Genomic DNA, 23,361 nt, shown 5'->3' with positions numbered 1-23,361 from the left:
AAAAAAAAAAAAAAAAAAAAAAAATCCGAGGAAATAAATGATTCCCTAGTACTTTTGAACACAAGAACAAGGGGATTTATATAAACAATCTTTTTCCCTTTGATCACAGCCATCTGGAGAGCAAGTCTGAGATATGTGTGAGGTTTTGCCCTTAGGGGCCATATCCTATCTCACTACAGGATGGGGAAGTGAATCTTAGCAATGCTAGAACTTAGGACACACAGACTTTAATAAAGACCTCAGAGAAGTATAGTTAGAATACATCCTAGCAGGTAGAGAGCTGTCTCTTGTTGGAGGGTTGAAAAGACAGGCAGTCTGGTTGGTAATGGCGACACGGTAGCATCTCCACTGGGCGTTTGGCCAGCTGGATTGCAAACCCTTCACCACTCCTGCAATTCTAAGAAATATAAATTCCAGACTTCCTAATAAACTTAAGAGCACACATTTAACTGGGGCCATCTTTTTCATCACAACTAAAATCTCTCCAAGCAACGGAGTCTGTAGCACCTTAAGTGAACCCAATGAGTTAAGTGGCTTGGGTCTCTGCTACATGGGGAGCTTCCCATAGAATGCGTGGAGGGATGAGAATAAGGAAAATAAAATTTGTGCAACGTGCCAACTCCTTCCCGAAAGGAAATTTGCCATTTTTAGTATGCTGTGACTTCATGATTCTTTCCTTTCCTGACTGGGTTTTTGGCATCTGCACCAATGGAAAAAACATTATACAAAAAACTTAGGTCTTTTCCTTCATGCCAGAGGGTGGGATGAAAGGAGAGGAACTCAAGAGAATGAAATTGAATAAAGATAGAATTTCATTTCCAAGTTGGGTACACCCAGTTTGGAGGCCATGACAAGGAAATGTGGAAGAGGCTCCCCTGATCTTGCTTTTGCTAATCTCCAGGTACCCCGTCCATGGTGACCGTGGATGGAACAGATACTGAGACCCGCCTGGTGAAGCTCACCCCTGGGGTGGAGTACCACGTCAGTGTGATTGCCATGAAGGGATTCGAAGAAAGCGATCCGGTCTCGGGATCTCTAATCACAGGTGTGTGCCCTCTGATCAGCGTTTTATCCTTGCCCTCAGCATGATGACTCATGACTGAGAACTGAAAAAAAAAAAAATGCTTGCTCCTGGAGTCCCAGTGGAAAGTGAGCTGAAATTAGAGCTTCCAGCAGCTCTCTCTGGCTCATCCTCAGCCTCTAATAAACTGGGTTGCCCCAGAGACATCTTGAATGTCCTCTGACCTCCATTTCCTCTGCTACTGTGGAAAGGAGGGAAGTATAGGAACCATACTGAGCTGAGACCATAAATCTTCCATGCATTAGGCATATGAGCTGCCTGTTAATTTCTCTGGGGTCTGATGAACTTCTCTGTAAAATGGGTATGATTCTTCTTCCTACATCAGTGTTGCAAGGGGTCAGTAAGCATAAAGGCAACTTTACCTGTCACCTTACTCCTTCTCCCTGTTGCCTGGAAGCATTGTGAACACCCCCAGAACAAGTGCTTCTGCAGATATGGGATGGTGTGGATTGTGGCCGCACTGTCCCCTGTTTGGCAGCTGCTACAGTTAAGGCACAGATTGACAGACCCAGTGCAGTGTGTCCTTACTGTTGTAGTCATTCCCAGCTTGTAGAAGAGGGACCTGAGACATGATTTTACAAAGCAACAGGACTGGAAATGTAGAAGAAAACAAGGGTCACTCTTTGGACCAACTCTATCAACCATTTAAAATAAAGGTTGTTTTTCTGTTAAAATCTAATTTAAGAATAATGGATGCTATTGTGGGAGAATAAAATGGAAAATTTCCATTCAGAATTCTCTGTCTCTAAACAATTTATCCTTTGAGATATGACAGATTGTCTAACCCAGTCCATTCAGTGATCCAAAGAATAGGCCACCCAGGAAATTTCAAAAATATACTACTTCCATACAAGAATTGGTAATATACAATTAAAACATACTATCTGGACATGAAGTCCTGTCCACTCTCCTCTTGGGCTTCTGTTTTCCCTAAGAAATCTTGCATTGATGATTCTCCACAGCCACAGACACAAAAGCTGGGTGTGTCTCCTCCCAAGTCCTCGGTCACTCCCAGTTAGAGAAGGTTCTGTACGCACATGAGATAATCAGGAAGAAACTCTTGACACTGGTTTGTCACTTACTGACTTTTCAGTCAGTTCTGTAAGGCTCAGGTACCAGTCTGTGAGTGAACTGATGGCTACTCTGTCTCCTAGGCTGTTGAGGGAGGGATTAAGTTATTGTTAGAAGATGTAAGAGAGAGATTCCACCTTCAGGTCATCTTTCAAGGAAGAAACTGTGAACAAGGAATATGCTCCCTTAAAAGAAGCCAGAGATGAAGACCCCTGGAATATCCTCTGACAATACAAGTCATTTGAAAATAACCTCCAAGGATCAGAGCAGTGGCTTATTTTTTAAGAGCATACTCTGCTCTTGTTTGAGTTCTTGAATTTAATTCCTAGAATCCATAACCAAAACCTTGAACAGATGCATTTACATGCACATACCCTATACAGATAAATACATATCTGTTGTTTTTCTACACATCTGTCATCATTGTCTGAGACACTCTTACTATGTGGCTGTGGATGGCCATCAACTCATGATCCTCCTGCCTCATTACCCCAAGGATTGAAATAACAGGCTAAAAACTTTTACAAGTATATCATTAATAACAAATGCTGAGAGCTTCACTTACCATGTTTTATAGGTTTTCTTCAGTGAAGCGGCGTTTCCAAAGACATGGAGGCACAGGAAAATAAGCCACAGTAGAATCTGACCCTAGAGACCTCCAGATTATTACCTATGAGATCCCCTAAATAAAGATACCACCCAAAGCCCAGAAAAGCCTCAGGCAGTAGTGACCATCCAAGTCTCCTCTATGTACATTTATGTATGTTCCTTTCCTGGAAAAAAGGAACATGAATCCTGATGATAACCCTTGTCGCCCATTAAACACTTCAGGAACTGCCTACCCATAACATCACATATAAGTCAAAAAGAAAAATCCAGCCAGTACTATCCTGCCCTTTTTACATATGAGGAAACAGGGAGCAAAATTAACACAACAATAAGGAAAAAGAGTCATGATCTAAGCCAGGTTAGCCTGTTCCACGAGCCTGATCTGAGCCCATACAAGCATGTGTCCTCTGATATTATCCTCTAACATGATGAACCCTTCTCTCATATTTCTTCCCAGCTCTGGATGGTCCATCTGGCCTTCTGATAGCCAACATCACAGACTCAGAAGCCTTGGCCATGTGGCAGCCAGCCATTGCCACTGTGGACCGTTATGTCATCTCCTACACGGGGGAGAGAGGTAAGGTCCTGTCCCATCTTCTCTACACTCTGATGAGGGTTCATCTTGCTGCAAACTCCTCCCGTTCCCCCTTCAATGCTCCACAGGATGACAAAACCCAGTGGTACACTGTAAGAGTCAGTAATGTCTTTGCCTATCTCCACTGTATCCTCAAGAGGCTTGGGCAAACCATTCAAGTGAAAAGAAAAATGAAAACAAGGCACATGTGGAACTTTGCATGTTTTGCTGACCCATCCCACTTTTCGAGACTCCTGAGTTACTTTTCTCATTGCTATGGCCAAATACCTGACAACCAACTTAAGGGGTAGCAGGTTTACTCTGGATTCTAACCCAAGAAGGTAACTCCTGCCTGTCAAGAGAGTGCTGGCAGCAGTAAGAAGAAGCTGCCATTCACAAGGTACACACAGTCAGGAAGCAGGAAGTGGAGCCCTAGATAAAACCTTAAAGCCTACCTCAGGTGGCTCACTTCCTTAAGCAGGTTCCATCTCCTCACTAAACAAAAACCTTCTCAAACAAGCCTACCAACTAGGAACAAAGTTCTCAAACATATGAGCCTGTGGGGACATTTTATATTCATAGCACCTCAGGCAGGGACAGGCTCTCAAGGAAGCAGCTCCTATTCTTTACAAAGAAGGTTTCCAGAATCTCAGGTCTTAACCAAATGGCACCAGGAGGTCCTGGGGTGCCTAGCCTTCTCAGAGGCCACAGGAGGGCCTAAGGGAAGCAAACTTGATTGAAAGAATCTGCTTTTCCCATCTGTTGCCACCATCTGTACCAACTTACCCAGCGGGCAAATTAAAGTCTTGCTGAGACCATCAACCAAACATAACCACCAGGAAGTAAATCAAATGCAATCAAATGCAAATCAAATGAGGAAAAAGAGCCCCTTCCTCTAATCCCACTCATACATTTATGATGATCTAGTCTAGAAAGGGTTCTGTTATTTCATTTTCCAAGTTTCCTATTTTATGGCTTAAGACTGCTGGCTTTCACTGGCAATATTACATAACACGACACCATAACCTATGGTGGCTTGGGGGACAGGGTTCTTAAAATCTTCGTTTAGCTCTGGTAAAACCCTGAGTTGCATGGGAAAAGAGAAAAGGTGAGGAAGGAGGAGAAAATTCAGCTCATCCACTCTCCTCTTTGTTATTCCCTGTAAGGAAATTCTTCTGAGACAGGGAGAACGGTGTCATCTCTCCCTGAACATCAGCTTACAGTTGTTGGGAATGGTGGAAATTTTAGATCAGAACTAATCAAGACCTGGCCAAAGAGGGTGGGGCTTGTTGAGAATGAGGCAAAGTGATCCAGCATGTACAGTTTGCCAGGGACTTTCCCAGTATTACATGTAAAGTTCTCTGCCTGTGAAATACCAATCTTAACAAAGCAGAATGGGAGTCTCCTATGATTATGAGATGGATACTTTTTGCCAAGGCAATGGATCCAATAGGCCTAAAAGCCATTGTTGGGCTCTGTTGTCCATCACTGTCACCCCTAGCCTTGATGATTTGGTAGTCCTTGATTGGGCAGCATTTTGGTACTTTGTAAGAGGAATGATGCACAGAGAAAAAGAAGGGGCAGGGCTAGAAGTGGCACCAACTGAATTTGAGCCTGAGTACCCAAGGCTTGGAGATGCTACCTGCCACTCTCCTGGAGCTCATTCCAGTGCCTCAAGCACAACACTTTTCCAGCCAGTTTACCATACTGCATGGGAAAACATCTTTCCATCTTTCCAATCTATTGCCTGAAGAAAAAAATAAATCCAGTGTCTATATGATCCACCTTTTATCACGTGAGTGCTCAAGAGAGAGAAAGGCTGGTGGGTCACCTCAGAACTTTGACCTTCTTTGCTGTGGGGTCACCAAAAGGTTGTGTCTTAGAAGGAGGTGTATGTGCTGTTTGCCAAGGAGGAACTGCCACATGTGTGTGTCTCATGCTTTAGTGCCAGAAGTTACACGCACAGTGTCTGGGAATACAGTGGAGTCTGAGCTACATGACCTGGAGCCTGCCACAGAGTACATACTGAGCGTCTTTGCAGAGAAAGGCCAGCAGAAGAGCTCTACCATCGCTACCAAGTTTACCACAGGTACCGAGATACCCAGAGTGGACGTTCTCCTTTCTGAATTGCCCACCCACAGCCTGCATCTTAAACCACATCCCCTCCCCCGCTCCTCCTCCCTAAGCCAGGCCCTTACAGTGTAATGACATCAGTATGAGTTAAATTCACCAGTGCCCACTCAATCAAGACCCAAAGAAGCATAGCATTTCCCCTTGAACTGAAATGACCCAGTGGATGAGAGAAGGATATTTAAAGGAAGCTTTTGTAAGTGAAAAAAACTCTCCCTTCTGGCTCTAAACCCAGCATTTAATGATCCGTGCTCCAGGCTGGGAAATAGTTTTTAAGAATTTTTCAGGGTAGTTTTCTCAGACGTTCATTGGGGTTTTATGTATTGAGATCTTTTTACAATGTTCAACATTTGGGGAAGTAAAGGATTGTCCCTTCTGTTAGAATGGGGACCAATATTAGCACTTCTCAGCCCTCTCTGTGAGAAATAATGGGTCAGTAATGATCTTCACTACTCTGTCTTTCCAACCCAAACCAGCCAGGAATGTGTTGTTGGCTTTTGGACTCCTGAGGTGACAGGACTTATATAAACTTTGACTTTGGTTCAAGTTCCTCATCTACAGTCAGGAGGGATTCTTGTCCAAGGCCATGGTTAATGTTATTGAACAAACTTGAGGCCAGTTCTCATCTTGCTGTCTATTTTACACCTGCTAGCTCACTTGCTACTTACTCTCTTCTCCAGACCTCGATTCCCCAAGAGAACTGACTGCTACTGAGGTTCAGTCAGAAACTGCCCTCCTCACCTGGAGACCTCCCCGAGCATCAGTCACTGGATACCTCCTGGTCTACGAATCTGTGGATGGTATAGTCAAGGTATCCATAAGTCAGACATTGCTGTGTAAACCATCTGTATAATCATCGAAGTAGGAAAGGATTATCTGGTACTGTTTCTTCACTCCAATACAACTAAGGCCTTAAACCATCAGAACTTAGTAGAGACTGGATGTAGTACCAGACCTTCTGAGTCACAAACCACATGCTCTCCTTTCTCCCTTTAACCGGGCACAAGCTGAGAGACAGCCAAGATCAACAGCAGTGTTTTATAAGACTTGCATTTTAGGAGCTGGGCTCGTGGTCATCTAATGATTCATTGAGAAAGTACTAACAGCCTCCTGTGCATCTTTGCCACATGACAGTGTCTCCACCTGACATCCTTACAATGCCACTTGTTAAGACCAGCTACAACTATTGCTAATATTACCTGTGTTCTTCCCTCCATGAATGCTTCTGCATTTCTAAGCTAGCTTACTTATTCTCTTCATACTTAGATTTTTGCAACATCTCCCCTCTCTTCTGTGTAGCTGCCTCACTTTAGCCGAGAAATACATGTCACTGCTATCATAGTCTATAGCTCGGTTATGTTTCTTCTAGATTTCATTAGTTTTATTGCAGTGGTTTGAGCTGGTCTCCATCGCTCACACTAGAAACTTCGTCCCAGTGTCTCTTGGTCCTACCTTATCCTTGCATACTTAAGCCAAGAACAAAGAATCTGATTGGAAGTTCAGCTGCACAGAAGGGTTTGTTAACACTGGGGCTCAATGTAGAGATCAGCTGCTGTCTACCTGGAAATTTGTGGGGCACCCCATAGTACTTAGGCTCTTACTATATGCAAATTTTGCTTGCTCTTGCTCTTACACTTCCATTGTGGTACCTTGACCTCTTCACCAGCTGATCCTGGTGGATGTGAATCCAGAGCCTTCACTGTAACTCAGATGCTCTAGAGAGTAAACCTTAGCCCTGCATCTGTTCTTTGAGGGGACAAGGGAAATGGGGAATCAAGCTATTCCTCATGCAAAGCTTCTAAACTAACTGACCCTCTCTTGAGTCACACACCACATTGCCTGCAAAGACAGCTATGCTGTTATACACATACATCCGAAACTTGCTGGGTGCTTCCCTGTATGTCAGCTGACTTGGGGTGGTTTGGCCCACTCCAGGTAGTTCCTGGCACTTTCTGCTCTGTCACGGCAGGAATTGCTTCCTCTACTATCTACCTCTGCCCAGCAAGATATGTAGGGTCTACCTGTTTCTATCTCTTCCTCCCATTTACTTTTGTAGTTTCATTCCTTATATTTGACTCCTATTTTATAAGGTATTTCTGATCTGCCATGTAACCACAAGTAGACACGTTTCTAGCCTTTCTGGAATTGAGATATAATGAAGGAATTCACAGTATGAACTGAAGCTGGTTCTTTATCCTCATGGTGTCAGTGCCCATACCTTAGATAAGTGCATTGCACTTCTAAACCCCCAAAGTCTTCTGCAAGTTTGGGGTTCTAGGATTATGCTTCTCTAGATCATGAGCCTCATTTCAGACTATTCAGGCTTAGACAAATGAACATAGGAGCATAGAGCTGAATGCAAATCTATGCTCAGGCAATTCAATAAACCTTGTTTTGTTCCCTGAGAGTTGATCCTTCCCCAGCAACCAGAGCTGATGTCCCCACAAAGGTCACTAGGTCACTGGCATTGAATGAACACACATAAATCATGGATAAGGTGGTGGGAGACTAGGAGGATGTGACACCATCCTATGCCATCAACAAATTATGGATTGGGAACAAATATCTCAGCTTCTGGGAAATTCAATTCCCACACTGTAAAAACATATATAACATACCCCCACTCCAGGAAGTCCCTAGAAAGTGAAATAACCTAGTGGCCTCCACACTGACCTACTATGACTAAATCCAATCAACTTGATAAGTTATAGAGATCAGAATTGTATTTGCACTGCCATGATGGAGGAAGAATTCCAGTCTCAAATACCAAGGTCATCTACTAATAAGAATTGGAACCTAGTAAAGATCTGTGGATCTCCTAAAAACTGAGCCCAAACACCAGTCTAGAAACCAGGGACTAGCTATAACCATAGTGGGGGTCACATTATCTATTCCTCCTGGGTCAGCTCAAGCCTTTATCCTGCCCCACCTACTAGGCTATTAACACCATCTTGTTCCTCTACCTGAGACCTAGTTTCTCTAGAGATAAGTCTGCCTCCCCACCGTGTTATAACTCGTTAGTCTACACTGAGGTCCAGGTTATCAGACTGTTTTAATGTTGTGACAAAGGCTAAACCCTCTTTCAGAACTGCTGACAGAAATGGTCCCAATGTCTCTTGCCCCTTGTGCAATTCACCTTACCATCAGCTTAAGCTTCTTAAGCCTCGACAGCTTAAGCCTATTCAAAACCTCTCAGACCTCCCAACTCCTTGTTGTTGATAAACACCAAGCCAAAATGCATAACATCCCATAAAAGGTATTTTGTAATCCCTCTTTGTCCATTTCCATTAGCCACCCCCACCTAAAATTAAGTAGAACTGATGCAAAGCAGTGCTTCTGTGTTATTTAAACTTCTTCTGCCTTTCTGATCCCAGAACTTTGACTTATGCAGCACTCTTGCTATCTCAGACATTCCAGAGGTACACTTGGAATCTGGCATGTCATAGGTACTGGGTAGGTTTTTAGTTAAGTGAATACATGATTGCATGAGCCAGTGAAAGGGAACATCTCTACCATGAGACTATTTGGGACCAAACTGATTCTTTTTCCTGCCCACAGGAAGTCATTGTGGGGCCTGACACCACCTCCTACAGCCTGGCAGACCTGAGCCCATCCACCCACTACACAGCAAGGATCCAGGCATTGAGTGGGTCCCTGAGGAGCAAGCTGATCCAAACCATCTTTACCACAAGTAAGGGGTTCAGGGAGGATCACAGTCTTAAGATCTGACCCTGTGACTGTGAATCAACCTTTCATTTCCCCTTCAACTTCTAGTTTACATTTTTTCAAACAAAAATCTCTAAAATGTATCAATTCCCTATTAGTGCTTGGAAGCCTGGGGAATTTGGATGTAGGCATCCTAATGAAAGGAATGGAGGACTAATGAGAGCTCATCTAGATCCAATCCCCATCCCCATATCCTACTGGATACAGCTTAGAAGTCATCTACACTCCATGATCCTTAGTTTCTTCATCTTTACAAAGTGATAAAAGAGACACCCCTCCTTCACAAATATCTCATGTGAGAAGTCGAGGTGTCATATTTGAATTCCTAGCTCCACTGTGGCTCTTATACTGTTAAGTATAATATAAGCCCCATCATGAGGAGCACAGACTTAGACAGGCAGGGCTGTCTGCTTGTAGGAACCTAGCCACTGCATAGATGAAGTCTGTTGTGATAGTAGTCACCTCCTCCCTCCACTCTCATACTCTTTCTCTTTACCCTGCAGTTGGACTCCTGTACCCATTCCCCAGGGACTGCTCTCAAGCAATGTTGAATGGCGATACCACCTCTGGTCTCTACACCATCTATATAAATGGTGACAAGACCCAAGCACTGGAAGTCTACTGTGATATGACCTCTGATGGAGGTGGATGGATTGTGAGTACCACAATGCATTTTAGAGCTCTGAGATAAGGCTGGATGAGGGGGAGTATGTACTCTTAAATACATACATGTGCATAACACTTTGCAAGGTAATCCTTGTCACATGGAAGCCCTTCACAATTGTCTATTTAAATAGAAAGTAGAAGGCAAGGACTGGAGATGTACTTCAGTTAGCAGAGCACTCACTTAGAATGTATAAGGTTTTGAGTTCAATCTCCAGCACGGCAGAAAAACAGGAATAAATTTGATAAATGTCTACTTACATTCAGAAGGTAGAGGCAGAAGGATCAGGAGTTCAAGGTCATCCTAAAATATCAGTTTTGAGTCATTCTGGGATAATAGAATGAGGTGGAGGGAGGAACTCTGATATGAGTGGCAATGACAATCAAACCTACTAGTTATAGTAGCCAGCACTGGCTGAGTAGTTACTCTTTACCAGACATGTGTTATGAATTTCAGGACTTATTTCAATTCCATGACCATATTGGCTGTACAGGATTTTTTTTTTATCAATAAAATTTGTAGGTCACCCCCTCTCAACCTTTCCTCCACTGTCAGCTTCAGTGTGATGCATCATGAAGACTGTTGAGAGACCAAGATGCATCAGTGTCACCAGAACTAAGAAGCATTGTCCATTCCTAGTTTTCTGAACACTTAGGCATGGGGAGGGGAAGGGCGTGATTGTGCCCAAAGTCACAGGCAAATAAATAAGCAATGGAGAAAGCTGGAGATGGTTGGCTGTTCTTCCCTCAGTCTGACATTCCTCCTTCCAAAAAGACATCTTATCTTCTCATCCCTTCTATTACTTAAGTATCATATTGTTGTAGGTTTTCCTGAGACGCAAAAATGGACGTGAGGACTTTTACCGAAACTGGAAGGCCTATGCCGCTGGGTTTGGAGACCGCAGAGAAGAATTCTGGCTTGGTAATACAGCTCTGAAAGTTTGTGACAGATTTGTCTATTTCTGTCCTCCTGGTCACTTGCCCTCCTGTAGTGAACAATGGGGTGAGGAAAGGCTTAGAAGGAAAGAAGTTTGGTAGGAGCCACAGAGTGTTGAAATAATTAAATGTTCCAGGTCACAAGAAATAAAGCATTATCAAGCCAGGCCCGTGGACAAACTTTGCATTAAGTCAGACACTAAACCAATTATGGAACCACCCTCAGTGCTGTCATGGACTGCTTCCCTCTTGAGCTCCAGACACTGAGATGGATTTCATGGTCATAATATTTCACCCAGAATATCTCTGCAAAGAACAGAATTCCCATCTTACTAATGAGAAAACAGACCCTCAAGGGTGTTGTATGGTTTATCTATGGCAATCTAACCAATGGACAAATACACTGTCATTCAAAATTTTCCAAGTTAGTATTACAGGGACATCATCCATCATTGACTCTTTGCAGCAAGCCACATGGGTAGAGCATTTTTCTCTGCACCACTGTCTGAGCCTAAGACATCCATCCCACAGTTACCCATTGCTTCACATTGGTTATGAATTTTATAGTGTACAGGTCATGTCCCTTGGCTTATCACCTTTGATCTCCACAATACAGTAGGAAGTTGATAAGCAAAGGTGTTGAATTGTTTTCTTCTGAGGCTCAGAAACATGAGATTTTTTTTTGTCTGACATTATACCAACAGAGAATGTTTCAAGCAGAAGTTTGCATGATATGTCTCACTGTTGAGTGTTCCCCTACTGCCTCAGTCACCTGTGATTGCTTACCAGACATTGCCCATCATCCACAGGACTCGATAACCTGAGCAAAATCACATCCCAAGGGCAGTATGAGCTCCGGGTGGACCTACAAGACCATGGGGAGTCGGCTTATGCTGTGTATGACAGGTTCAGTGTTGGAGATGCCAAGAGTCGCTACAAGCTGAAGGTAGAAGGATACAGTGGAACAGCAGGTATGGCGTAGCTACATTGTGAGTCTGGAGTCATGAACTTCCTGTAGATTCCCTCATTCACACTCCTATTCCTCAATCCACAGATATTTGAATGTATTCGAGATGCTAATCTAGAAGGGCTATCATTAAAAAGGTCTAGGCCAACATCTGCAACATCTTGTCTCTGAGGCATAGAGTAGGTCAAGAACCATGTCAACTATGGTTGAATTACTATGACTCTCATTTAAAAAAATGTGTTTCTTGTTCTTTTATTGTTAATAGTTATAAGATGTGGTAGGAAAATGGTCTCTCAAAGGCCTCTGTCTTCACCAGATGCTTCCTTGTAATGGGCATAGGATGAGAATCTGCCAATGTATGAATTCTGATACATTGTGATGTCATGGGGAGAGGTTAAGATGTGTTTCTTCTAAGTTCTCTGGTGATGCCCACATTCCTAGTATTGTTAGTCTTTTGACTGTCCAGCGGCCTTTTATTTTTCACCTAAATTTTAAGCCTAATATTCTAGGTTATGATTATGTGATAGCCAGGCTATCTGACAATACTTAGTGACCTAAGGTCTTACTTATGACTGTAGCCAGATGCCTTTGTATATGAGGGACATGTCCATTTACACTATTTGGGAGGGGATAGAGGATTTTGTCTTTGACTTGAAGTGGCTTTTGCACAGGTTTCTGGCTCCACGTTATAGGAGAAATGAATAACAAAGCCATTCTTAGCAAGGCTATGAGGTGGCATCCTTCTCTGTAGGTATTTTCAACTATTGAACCCTCACAAATGTCTTTTAGGAAAATGATATAAAGAGGAGAAAAGTGGCTTGGAAAAATTCAGAAAATTTTAGCTTACAGAAGGAATGTGTGTGTGTGTGTGTGTGTGTGTGTGTGTGTGTGTGTGTGTGTGTGCATGTGCGCTCACCTAGAGAGCAGTGGAAACAAGGAGGGGCTGGGTGAAGAATGCAGACCATCTCCTGTAAGCCATGGCTTCTTTGGGTGGCCTTATTTTATGATTATTTAAACAGGAGAGAGATTTGTGACCCCTCTGGGAGCCCTTCCAGAAAGGAAAAAGTCTTCACCTTTGACTAAAAGGTGCCAAAGCCAGGTTGCAGTGAAAAGGACACAAAGCTCCATTGAGAGGCCATTTGGTATGATGGAAGAGAGAGAGCCAGGGGTGGAAATTATTTTAGTGCTTCCATGCCTCAAAAAAAAAAATCTGACACTTTATCACCTGACAATAAATACCTCTTTGGCTGAGATCATGTCAAGAAGGAAGGATCTTAGTTACTTTGGCAAGAAAATCTACCAACCGACAAGAACGTGGCTTATGTTCACGTTCTATCTGATGGAGGAGACCACTGTGGTCTTTCCCTTCACTCAGAGCAACCTTTCCAGGTTGTAGCTTCCGACATGCTTTGGTGATAGTGCCTCACAGGAAAGCTTCATCAACATCTGCCTGCTCCCCTATATGTTATGGGCATCATCATTAGTTAAAAAGACTCCAAAAGACCTTTGACAGCTTGTTCCAAGATCTCAGCATCAAATGCCTGGATGTCTTAGAATGTTTGCGCAGAGCCCCATGGCTCGGGAGTAAGAAGGACTCAGATGATGTTCTCAAGTAGCACTATATGAAAGTGAGGTTTTTAGGTAAGAATCAGACAATGCCAACCAGGAAACACTCTTTTAAAGTGATTATGTGATACCGAGGCTATCTGACAATATTTAGTAAGTGAAGGTCTTAATTATGACTCTAGCAAGATACCTTTGTATATGTGGGACATGCCCACTGTTACTATTTTTGTTTTGTTTAGAAGTTTACAGGGTCTTATTATGAAGCCTATGTTGGCCTCAAACATATGCACTTCCTGCCTTAGTCCATCCCACCACATGCTGGGATTACAGATGTAGTCCCATACATCATTATTATGACTCATACATCATTATTAAATGCAAATTTCTCACCTTATCTTCATAGGTCTTTTATGCAAAGCAAATATAGATAAATCATAAACTGGCTGTTTGTATGCCATTTCTCCCTGCTCAGAAAAAAAATCATATCTGGTATTAGAACAGAGCTGTGAGGCAGACAGAATCCACTGGGTGTCTGCATTTTTTCAGATGAGAAAATGAAAGTTTAGAGCAAGCTCAGCCTGTGCCAGGTCATAATTAGAAAGGCAAAGAGATGGAGTTGAATGGAACTTTCTAGAACCACCTGCAGCCTTATCTCTTAATATATAATAGTGCTTCTGTCAGAGATAAGTCTTGGGGGTGGCATTCATGTCCCATGCTTTGATCCTCAGTCCAGTCTAAGGTTCAGTGCCAGCATACCCAAGAATCTTTCAGTTCTTGCCTTTGATTCTGTCCCTGACAACCTTCGGAGACTTTGATTTGGTGGGAGTCTTTATTCTCTCTTCACTTTCTCTCTTTTATTCTCAATCAGGTGACTCCATGAACTATCACAATGGTAGATCCTTCTCTACCTATGACAAGGACACAGACTCGGCCATCACCAACTGTGCCTTGTCCTACAAAGGAGCCTTCTGGTATAAGAACTGTCATCGTGTCAACCTGATGGGCAGATATGGGGACAATAACCACAGTCAGGTGAGTAGTCCAGCAAGGCTGGGGAAGCAAGATGTGGCTGAGGGAAGGACACTTCAATTAGAAAATGTGTTATCTTCCAACATAGTGAGAAATCCAATGACATGGCAGATGAGTGAGCAAAGATAAAAACAGTACATATTAACTCTTAGAGAGCCCAAGGGGCTCTGTACAAATGAGTCACAAATTTAGAATTTTCCACACAGACAAAATTACTGTTAGAAGGCATGAATTTCAAGTCTCCTTTACTCACACTCTATGAGAGCTGACCTTCCTGAAGTCGCAGAATGATTTTGGAAGCATGCCCAAACCTTCATATGCCTAGCCCCCCACCCTCTGTTTTCTACATGAACCCCCTCCAAGTCTAGTACAACTCCCACCATAGCAGATTTCTGAGCTCAAGAAAATAAATATTACATGGACTGAAACTGAGGTCCACAGATCTTGGGGATGCTTAAGACAAGACCCTTTATCTCTTACACAAGTGTGTGTGTGTGCATGTGTGTATGTATATGGTATATGTATGGGGACACACACATTTAAACAGCTATGAAGTCTGCTCGAGGCTCTGTGCAAGCCATGATGTCTCCTAATGATGGGTAAAGAGTTAGTTTAGATTGAGCTGGCCCCGTTTGAAAGTTTTCACAACACAGGCCAGCAGAGACACTGTCAAGTCACGGCTGTCTACAGAATGCCAAGTGGTTATAAGTTGAAACAAAGCCCTTTGTGTTTTGATGACTAAATGGTGATGGTCCATGAACATGTGTCCAGATGGAACTAACTCAGGAGGCTCTGGCTTTTTTCTGCAGGGTGTTAACTGGTTCCATTGGAAGGGGCACGAGTACTCAATCCAGTTTGCTGAGATGAAACTGAGACCCAGCAACTTCCGGAATCTGGAAGGCAGGCGTAAGCGGGCGTAAACTCCAGGGATAATTTGGTGAGAGAGGAATGGGGCCCAGAGAAAAGAAAGGATTTTTACCAAAGCATCAATATGACCAGCCCAACAGTGAAGCTATCCTTGGGCATTTGGTGGGCATCCAAGCAGACCATGGATCACTGAGGCACTGACGTAGGCCCCTCTGCAATGACTTCCTTTGCACCAAAGACAACAGTCTGCACCCAGTTTCTGCTTTCTTGTTTGACTAAGCAACGTCTCCAAGCAACAGCAACACCATGATTTTTACTTCTCTTGGGTGGTTCTGGGAATGGGAGAGGGGCAAGCTGGCTATACAGTGGACATGGTCATTTTCAGAGCCAACTGTATTTTACACAAAGCTGTACAATTTTTATTGGTTGCGGTCACAAAGATAAAACATGTGTCATTGGAAGTTACCCCTTGTCCCACCCCCTACTGATGTTTTGTACATTTCCTACAACTGAAGCCAGAAAAGTGATATTGTTTAAATTTCAAGGACATTAATATTATTAATATAATAATGGTGATGGTGATGATGAAAACTGAGGACTTTTAAAGAGACATTCCCTTCCCAAACAACACATCTGGACAGTACCTGATTGTATTTTTTGTTTTGTTTTGTTTTTTAATAAAAGCACAGTACTTTTCAGTTTGTCTGTCATTTTGAGTTTCAATTTCAAGTCTGAATTTCACCATAGCCAGTATATCAGAACAAAGGGAGGAGTACTGGAAAGGAGAGGGAAGGGGTCACAGGGCTCAATTCTAGGGAAGAAGAGAGGAGACAGGAGGCAGAGAGGGTTGTACAAGGGTGAAAGAATTTAGACCCTAAGATCGAGCTTCGTGTTTATCATTTTAATGATTGGTATATTTTTCTTTATGATTTATGTTTTAAAGGTGCTTTGGTGTCTATTTTCTAGTGCAGCCTGGAAGTTCTATGATGAGAAAAGGATTGGTAACATAGGCAGACTTCCCAAACTCCACCATCCCCAAATCACCTAACTTCTATGAGCCTCAACTCCCTGTTCTGTAAAGGAAATGCCCGCTTCTTATTTGTAGGATTTCCTTGAAGAGTAAACTGTGCAGCTAGGAGCGTACTCCAGTACTATGCTTGACATACATGTAGGCAATGACTATGAGCTATCTCTGCTATCAGTTCCTATGGAATAACTCTCAGGCTTGGCTATGGCTACTTACCCAGTTAGTAAACAGAACTGCTTAAACCTGTGCCTTTGTCTCTGTCCCCTCTCTAGCCAGCCTCTGATGAACATCTCTCCCTTTTGGTTTTTGATGTGCCCCTGTGACAAGGGTTCTAGTTGCAAATTAGAGTTGGGACAATTCAACTGTCTGGTGTGTGGGGCACTCTTGAATTATTAAATCTAGAAAATATGCCAGAATTGTCTCCTTCTCTCCCTACATCAAAAGACCTAAACAGAAGAGCGCTCCAAACTCAGCTCAGACACTTAATGGTACCATGTACTCCTTACCCAGCCCAACCGGTCCGAGCCTGTTCAGCAACACAGTGAATCAGAATCATGGGCTGCGGCATTTCCTTTCAAACCAAGCAAAAGGCAATCCCTAGCTCATAGTCTTAAAGATTCTCAGCAAATTAACTTATTTAATGAAAGTGTTTGGGCCTCTGGGATCTCGTTCAAATGGAATGTAGTGGTTAAGAAGCCAGGACGAGAGGAATTCACGGCTCCAGCCAGATCCTCTGCTGCTGAGTTTATCTTGCTTTAATAAATGCTGTCACGTTATATACACAATTTGCTGTTCCAGATCATAAGACCCATAACCTGCGACTCAGCCATAGCAACGCTTTCCTGGCTGCACAAACCCAAACAAATGGCTCCCTGTAACAACTAGGCTTCAAGGGCAAGGCTTAACTCTTTAATGGCCGCTGACATGGCAGGGCCTAAGCCCAAAGCCCTTCTCTCTTCAGGGTTGTAGATAGGCCTGGCTGCTGAGATGCCTCCTAGAACCCATACAAGAATCAAATCCTCATTAGAAAAGGGATTATATCAGACAAGAGTCCTTAATTAGAGCCTTGAGAAGAGTTAGATGCCCTTAAAGCAGTTGTTCTTAGCTTATGTGTCATGACCCCTTTGGGGGTCACATATCAGTTATTTACATCCTGGTTCATAACAGTAGCAAAATTACAGCTATGAAATAGTTTAATGTTTGGGAGGTACCACAACATGAGGAACTATATTTAAAGAGTCACAGCATTAGGACACTTGAGAACCACTGCCTTAAATGGAGGCTGGGTAGCAGAGTGGTCTGAGCCTACAGTGTTCAAAGCTCAGCACAGCCTTCAGTCTCTGACCCTGTGGCTTTTTCAAGCAGTTGCCTCCAATTGAGAAAGTCTCTTCAAGCTATACTCCATACACACATTTTCCACTGACAGGAACCAAACAAAGTCACCGCTGAGATTAATATCCAAGGTGTTCAGTGGCCCCTAAAAAGATCCTTTGTTCATCCACTCTCCTCCTTTCTCCCTGTTCTGTGGTCCACGCCAAGGTTTTTCATGTAAATTCTACCAATGTCTCCCAGCCTCTGGCAGTGTGATAAATGGGAGGCACCAGCAAGACACTGAAGAGAGATGGAGGGTGGGGATGAGCCAAGGGCTATCTCTGTGCCATATCTGTAGGACTGAGGTGACGTACTATCTCCTAAGGTTCCGCAGTAGCCAGTTGACAGTACATATCTCTTTCCTCCCTGAGGTTCAGATAGCTGGCATTCACATTTATCCCTTCAGACCTACAGAGTTGTGCACCCCCCCCACCAGACACAGACTTGGGGAGCTGTGCTGGCCCTGTGGCTCTGCCCCATTGGCAGGCACCTTTGGGAAGAGTCCCTTGCTCAGAATTCTCAGAGACCCTGACAGGTAGTTCACTCTTGGGACTACCTGGATGCTTGGTGCCATTGCTAAACCTATGTTTCTCCTATACATTCACATTCATGTCTCTTTTCTCTTATTTGTTAAATGGTAATTTAACAAATTTCCAGCACCCAAATTCCTATGTAGAAGACTTTTCAGTGGACACGGACCCTATAGTCACATGAAGACCAGGAGAAAAACACTTCTTTTTCCTCCTGATTGTCAATTGGATACACATGAAGGGAACTTTATTATTGACAAAGGAATATATTAATAAATCAGGGGCCCCTGAGATCACCTTCTCCACAGTGTTTAGCAACAAAGTCACTTGAAGGTGTCTGTGACCACCATCCATGGCCACTATTCCACTGGAAGGGCCACAAATGCCCAGTCCAGTTTATTGACTTGAAGCTGAGGCCCAACAACTTCTTACATATGGAGGGTAGACACCATCACCATTCGAGGTAGACATGGCCCCGTGTGACTTTGTACTCTCTGAAGCAGTGGTTTGAAAGACCTGAAGGAGAAAACTCCCGTGATCTTCTCTATACTCAACCCCGACAAGCATGACTGGGTTGGCAAAGCCTAGAAAATAAATAAGGCATAGGGCAATTGTTTTTGAAGACATTTTACAGAAGACTAGACACTAAAGGTCCTAAGTCATCAATAATTTGATCCATTGATGTATTCAGACTTTGAGCGGACTATTAGGAGGTAGTACAACAGAGGAAGGTGAGATGTGACTGGAAAAGCTCAGCCACCGGGTATGCCTTTGAAGGATCTATCTTAGCCCCAGCCCCTTCTTCTTCATGTCTTCTTCTTCACATCCACCATGATGTTCTTCCTTACTACAGAAGTAAAATTAATTGTTTGTAATATAAATGGGAATAATGAATTAATCCAGCAGCTGTATTTCTTTATCTTTGTAGTGGGTTACCCCAATAACCACTCAGAGAAACCAACATTTATTTCAGGCTACACCTCCACAGCTGAGCAGTTACATGATCTTCCTTAACTTCTAAACTAATTTGGCTCCCTCACAGCTATGAAGCCATGATACTTGTATATTTTGATTGATCTGGCACTTTGGGCTTCAGATATTTTTTTCTCATGGTGTCTTCTCAGACCCTCTTCTCATGCTAACCTTTCTGAAGCTTCCCTTGTCTTCTCTCTCCTCCTCCTGCCTGGTAGAAGCTTCTGCCCTATTCTCTCTTCTGTACAGCCATTGGGTGATCATCTTTTATTGACAAGGCAGAGAATAAATAGAATTGTTTACACAAATGTGAGACAAGAGATTTTTCACCTAAGCATTACAATGCCATGTCTGGATTGAAACAAGATAGGAGGACAGAGAAATCAGCATTTTGAATAACACAAGAATAACCTTCACACAGTGCACAAAAACATTATCCCTCCACAGAGACCCTGAAACAATGGGTTCAGCCAACCATAGTGCTTGAATATGAAATGTCCCCCATAGACCTGTGAGTTTGAACACTTGGTACCCAGTTAGTTGCACTGTTAGAGAAGGTTAAAAAACTCTAGGAAGTAAAACCTCACTGGAGGCAGCAGTTCACTGGAGGGCAGGCCTTGTGGTTTCATAGCACATCCCCCTTGTGATTAGTGACTCTCTGGTTAGCGACTACAGATACAATGTGGCCTCCTTCTCTTGTAACCAAGCCTTTCCTGTCATGATGGAATGTGTCCCCTGAAACTGTAAGCAAGAATATAAACCTTTCTTTTCTAAAATTGTTTCTTGATGGGCATGTTGTAGCAACAACGAAAAAAAAATGAAACTATTACAAATGGAAATCTCTTAAAGCAGTGAGTCTAAATACATCTTTCTGCCCAGAAAGTGTTTCTTCCAGGTTCTATTACAGTGGTGAACACATGTAAGGAAGAAACACATGATCCAAGATCTAAATTATTAGGAGTTCACGAACTGAAAAGAGCAAAAGGAAGAGTAGAGAATGCCTGCAGACCCATGGCTGCTCAGCTGCTCAGAGAGATTGTCGGAGGCACCAGGGCAGAAGAGGCACAATGTTAGCTACCTTTGACAAAATACCCGATAAAAGCTTAAGGAAAGGGAGGATTATTTTGGCTCACAGATTGAGATTGTGGTCTTCCATGGTGGCTGAGAAAGCTATAATACTGAGAGCAACCCTAGCTAGAAATTAGCAGATCTCAGCGCATCCACAAGAGAGCAGGGAGACAGGCAGGTTGTGTTTTCTCCTTGTTTTGACTTGATCCAGTGGAGGATCCAAGCCTGTGGGGTGGAGCTGTATACTGTCAGGATGCCTTTCACTCCTTCCGTTGATCCTCTCTGGAAACACTGGTACAGACACATCTAAGGGTGTGCCTCCTTAATCCCTGATGGATTTCTTAACCTAGCCATGCTGATGATGGAGATGAGCAAGCATAGACTCAGAGCATATGAGGCTACCAGAAACAAGGAGACCCTCCACACAGCCCTCCCTGGTCCAGAAAATGGAATTTTAAAATCTGGTTTCCTGACTTCATTGTAGAATTGCTGGAAGAGGAGTATTATGTTCAAACCTGTTCCTCTAAAACCATGTGGTGCTGCTTGGAAGTGGGCTGATACGATGGAGAGCATACAGGATGCTTTGGGAGGTGAAGGAAAATAAGATCTGGCTGAGTGTGCAGAGGATGTCCTCATTCAACATGGAGTTCTGAGAGGTTTACAGGCAACGCTCATAGGTTTGGGACCACAGAGAGCTTCTCCATACCTTACTTACCCCTATTCCAAGCTGCTTATACTAATTATCTGGGATTTATTTTTTCCAAACTCGGCTATTAGTTTCTATTGGGGCAGCCCAATGAGGGATGTGAGAAGCTGAGTAGAGGCTTCATTTACCTGGGAACAGGGTGGCAGGAGGGTCCTGAGTGCCAGGATCTCTGCTTCTAGGGTAGGTAAGAAACCCTTTCTTGGTGGCTGAGCTTAGTAAGAGGCCTACTAATGAGGGCAAGGTGAGACCTGTGCTGGATGACAGGGGTGAAGACGGTAAGGAGCAGAGGTGATGGTGACTCCACAGACTATGGCTGAGAGTCACCGAAGACACTGAGCCCAAGCCTGACATAGTTAGCCTTACTGTCTAAGAAATTCAGTTGTTCACTAGAAAAGTGTGTGTTCCACCCATTCATACCCTTCTGGCTCAGAAGCATTGGGGATGCCAGTGTGTGCCGACTGCCAGGATTTGTGTTGTTGTCTGGTATCAGCATCCAGCAGGGGGCTCACTTTCCTGGTCCTCCTACCACCCCAAGAAGCCCACAGATGAATCCAGTCTCTAGAAAAGAAGCCAAGTGAGACTCATTTGGGATTTGCCCCAGTCTCACCAGGACTGGAAAAGGAAAGCTTAATAATTTACCGCAAATACTCACGGGGTAAGGTGGGAGACTCCAAACTAAGTAGCTCCCATAGGCACATGCCACATTTGCTACTACAGGTTGGAAAGAAGGGTTTCTCAACAGTGAAATGACTTCCTCCAAGCTCACCTAAGCCCTAAGTGCCAGAGTCTATGAATGGCTACCCCTTTCGCCTAGGTACCTTGAAGAATACCTGTAGCCACCTTTATTCCTTTATCTACTCTACTATTCTGAATACTCAGAACACCTATCATTTATCAATTCCCTCATCTCAGTTCACAGATTGCAAAAACAGCATAAGCTGGTGCTATGGCACCCACTGTAAAATGCTGATAATCGTATGGACATCCTGGTGTGCATCTCAGGCTCTCCTAATGCCAAGTCATTTTGGAATGCCCACCTAATATTTCTGAATATCTTATAAAATGAGAATTAAGAATGACTATCTTAATGGCGGGGGTGAGGGTGGTGAACTGTAATAGACATAGAGAAAACACGGGTTTCTCACCCTCAAACATCTTGGGTCAGTACTTAGAATAACCAGCAGGTGGCAGCCTCCTCCCATCTTAGGAGGGCAATGACCCCGGGTGTTCCTAAGAGATGATCGATGTTATTGGGGTTCATGGCAAGGGGATTAGGCTGGCGATTTGTCGACACCTCTGAGCAAACAATTTCTTCCCCTTTGCATTAACCACAGGAGTCTCCAATACGCCCCAGATACTTATAAGAAGCCCAGCTGACCATCAATTTCTAATTTCTTACCTGCTTTTTACCAGCAGATGCATTGCAAGCAAGGGGGTATTTCTGTTGCAGTGACCAATTAGGGTTCTGATTTGACATGGACCCTGGTAATAATCAGCAACCTCTACAACTTGCTGAGCAACTGTCTCCTTCGAACGTACCTTAAGCCCATTTCTGACTTCCTTCTGTTTGCTAGTCCCCTCTTGTTGGTTATAAAGACAACCCGTAATATCTCCCGTTGCTCTGGCCTGTCTCTAACCTCTTACCAGTGATACTTCTAGCCCTCTTTACTCATTTTGATTTCCAGCATGGAGACAAGTGGGGAAATATGGGTCTGACTTCTCCCCATGGCTCTTGCTATGCCCATTGCTGTTGGCTTCCTCTCTGTCTATAAAGCCCTGTTTAGATATTGGTTCTTGCACATCATCTTGAGTAACACAAGCAGCGATTGGCATAAAGTCAAGAGCCTTGGGTCCTTAGCACTTGCTTTCTGGAGCCAATCTCTGTCTGAAAGCACTGTAAAGTGTTCTCTTCAGTCATATTGTGCTGCTCAGTGGCTCAAATCCTCTGACGCTTGTCTTCTGGCTCGAGGAAAAACTCAACCTAACAGTGGTCCTGAAGACGCCTGCTTCTCTATCCTGTGATGCTCTGGGATACTGGCCTCTCACTAAGCTACTCAGGAGGCACAGCCACTGGAAGCCCTTGACCAAGAATGCTTTTCCTAGGCAGACAGTGGTGGCACAGATCTTTAATCCTAGCACTTGGAAGGCAGAGGCAGGCAGATCTGTGATTTTGAAACTAGCCTGGTCTACAGAGCAAGTTCTAGAAGAGACAGGACTACATAGAGAAACCCTATCTCAAGCCCCAACCAGCAATTAAAAAATGTTCTTCCCTTAGCACAGGTATGGCTTATTTCATCTTTGAGTCGTACTCCAGTGCCATTATCTCCCTGAGATGAGATATTTTCCCCCATAGTCCTCCCCACCTCTCTCACCATCTCTTTGTTTATCTGTGTCTCTGTGTCTCTGTCTCTGTCTCTGTGTGTCTCTGTCTCTGTCTCTGTCTCTCTCTCTCTCTCTCTCTCTCTCTC

The 23,361-nt window shown here is 43.6% G+C and overlaps 1 protein-coding gene and 1 long non-coding RNA gene across 5 annotated transcripts in view; one reads left to right on the top strand and one right to left on the bottom strand.

Annotated features, from left to right (window-relative positions):
• Tnc (tenascin C) overlaps positions 1 to 15,917 on the top strand; it is an 87,229-nt gene extending 71,312 nt beyond the window's left edge. For all 4 annotated transcript variants that reach the window (XM_031377652.1, XM_031377654.1, XM_031377653.1 and 1 more), the window contains 10 exons: positions 902 to 1,045; positions 3,219 to 3,338; positions 5,281 to 5,424; positions 6,146 to 6,276; positions 9,024 to 9,156; positions 9,695 to 9,846; positions 10,680 to 10,776; positions 11,600 to 11,761; positions 14,192 to 14,355; positions 15,162 to 15,917. In XM_031377652.1, coding sequence (XP_031233512.1) covers positions 902 to 1,045; positions 3,219 to 3,338; positions 5,281 to 5,424; positions 6,146 to 6,276; positions 9,024 to 9,156; positions 9,695 to 9,846; positions 10,680 to 10,776; positions 11,600 to 11,761; positions 14,192 to 14,355; positions 15,162 to 15,272 — 1,358 coding nt within the window. In that variant the 3' untranslated portion in view covers positions 15,273 to 15,917. The remainder of the gene's footprint in view (positions 1 to 901; positions 1,046 to 3,218; positions 3,339 to 5,280; positions 5,425 to 6,145; positions 6,277 to 9,023; positions 9,157 to 9,694; positions 9,847 to 10,679; positions 10,777 to 11,599; positions 11,762 to 14,191; positions 14,356 to 15,161) is intronic.
• On the bottom strand, positions 10,337 to 11,642 carry LOC116096137. The gene is made up of 2 exons (XR_004120857.1): positions 11,577 to 11,642; positions 10,337 to 10,840 (listed from the first exon to the last, which is right to left on the bottom strand). It is a non-coding gene; the product is annotated as an uncharacterized LOC116096137 (long non-coding RNA).
• Positions 15,918 to 23,361: the final 7,444 nt, after the last annotated feature.

This window comes from Mastomys coucha, unplaced genomic scaffold (genome assembly GCF_008632895.1).
Source record: "Mastomys coucha isolate ucsf_1 unplaced genomic scaffold, UCSF_Mcou_1 pScaffold18, whole genome shotgun sequence".
Classification (NCBI taxonomy): Eukaryota; Metazoa; Chordata; class Mammalia; order Rodentia; family Muridae; genus Mastomys; species Mastomys coucha.
The sequence above is the reverse complement of the archived record's forward strand: the minus strand, read 5'-3'. Positions and strand labels throughout refer to the sequence as shown.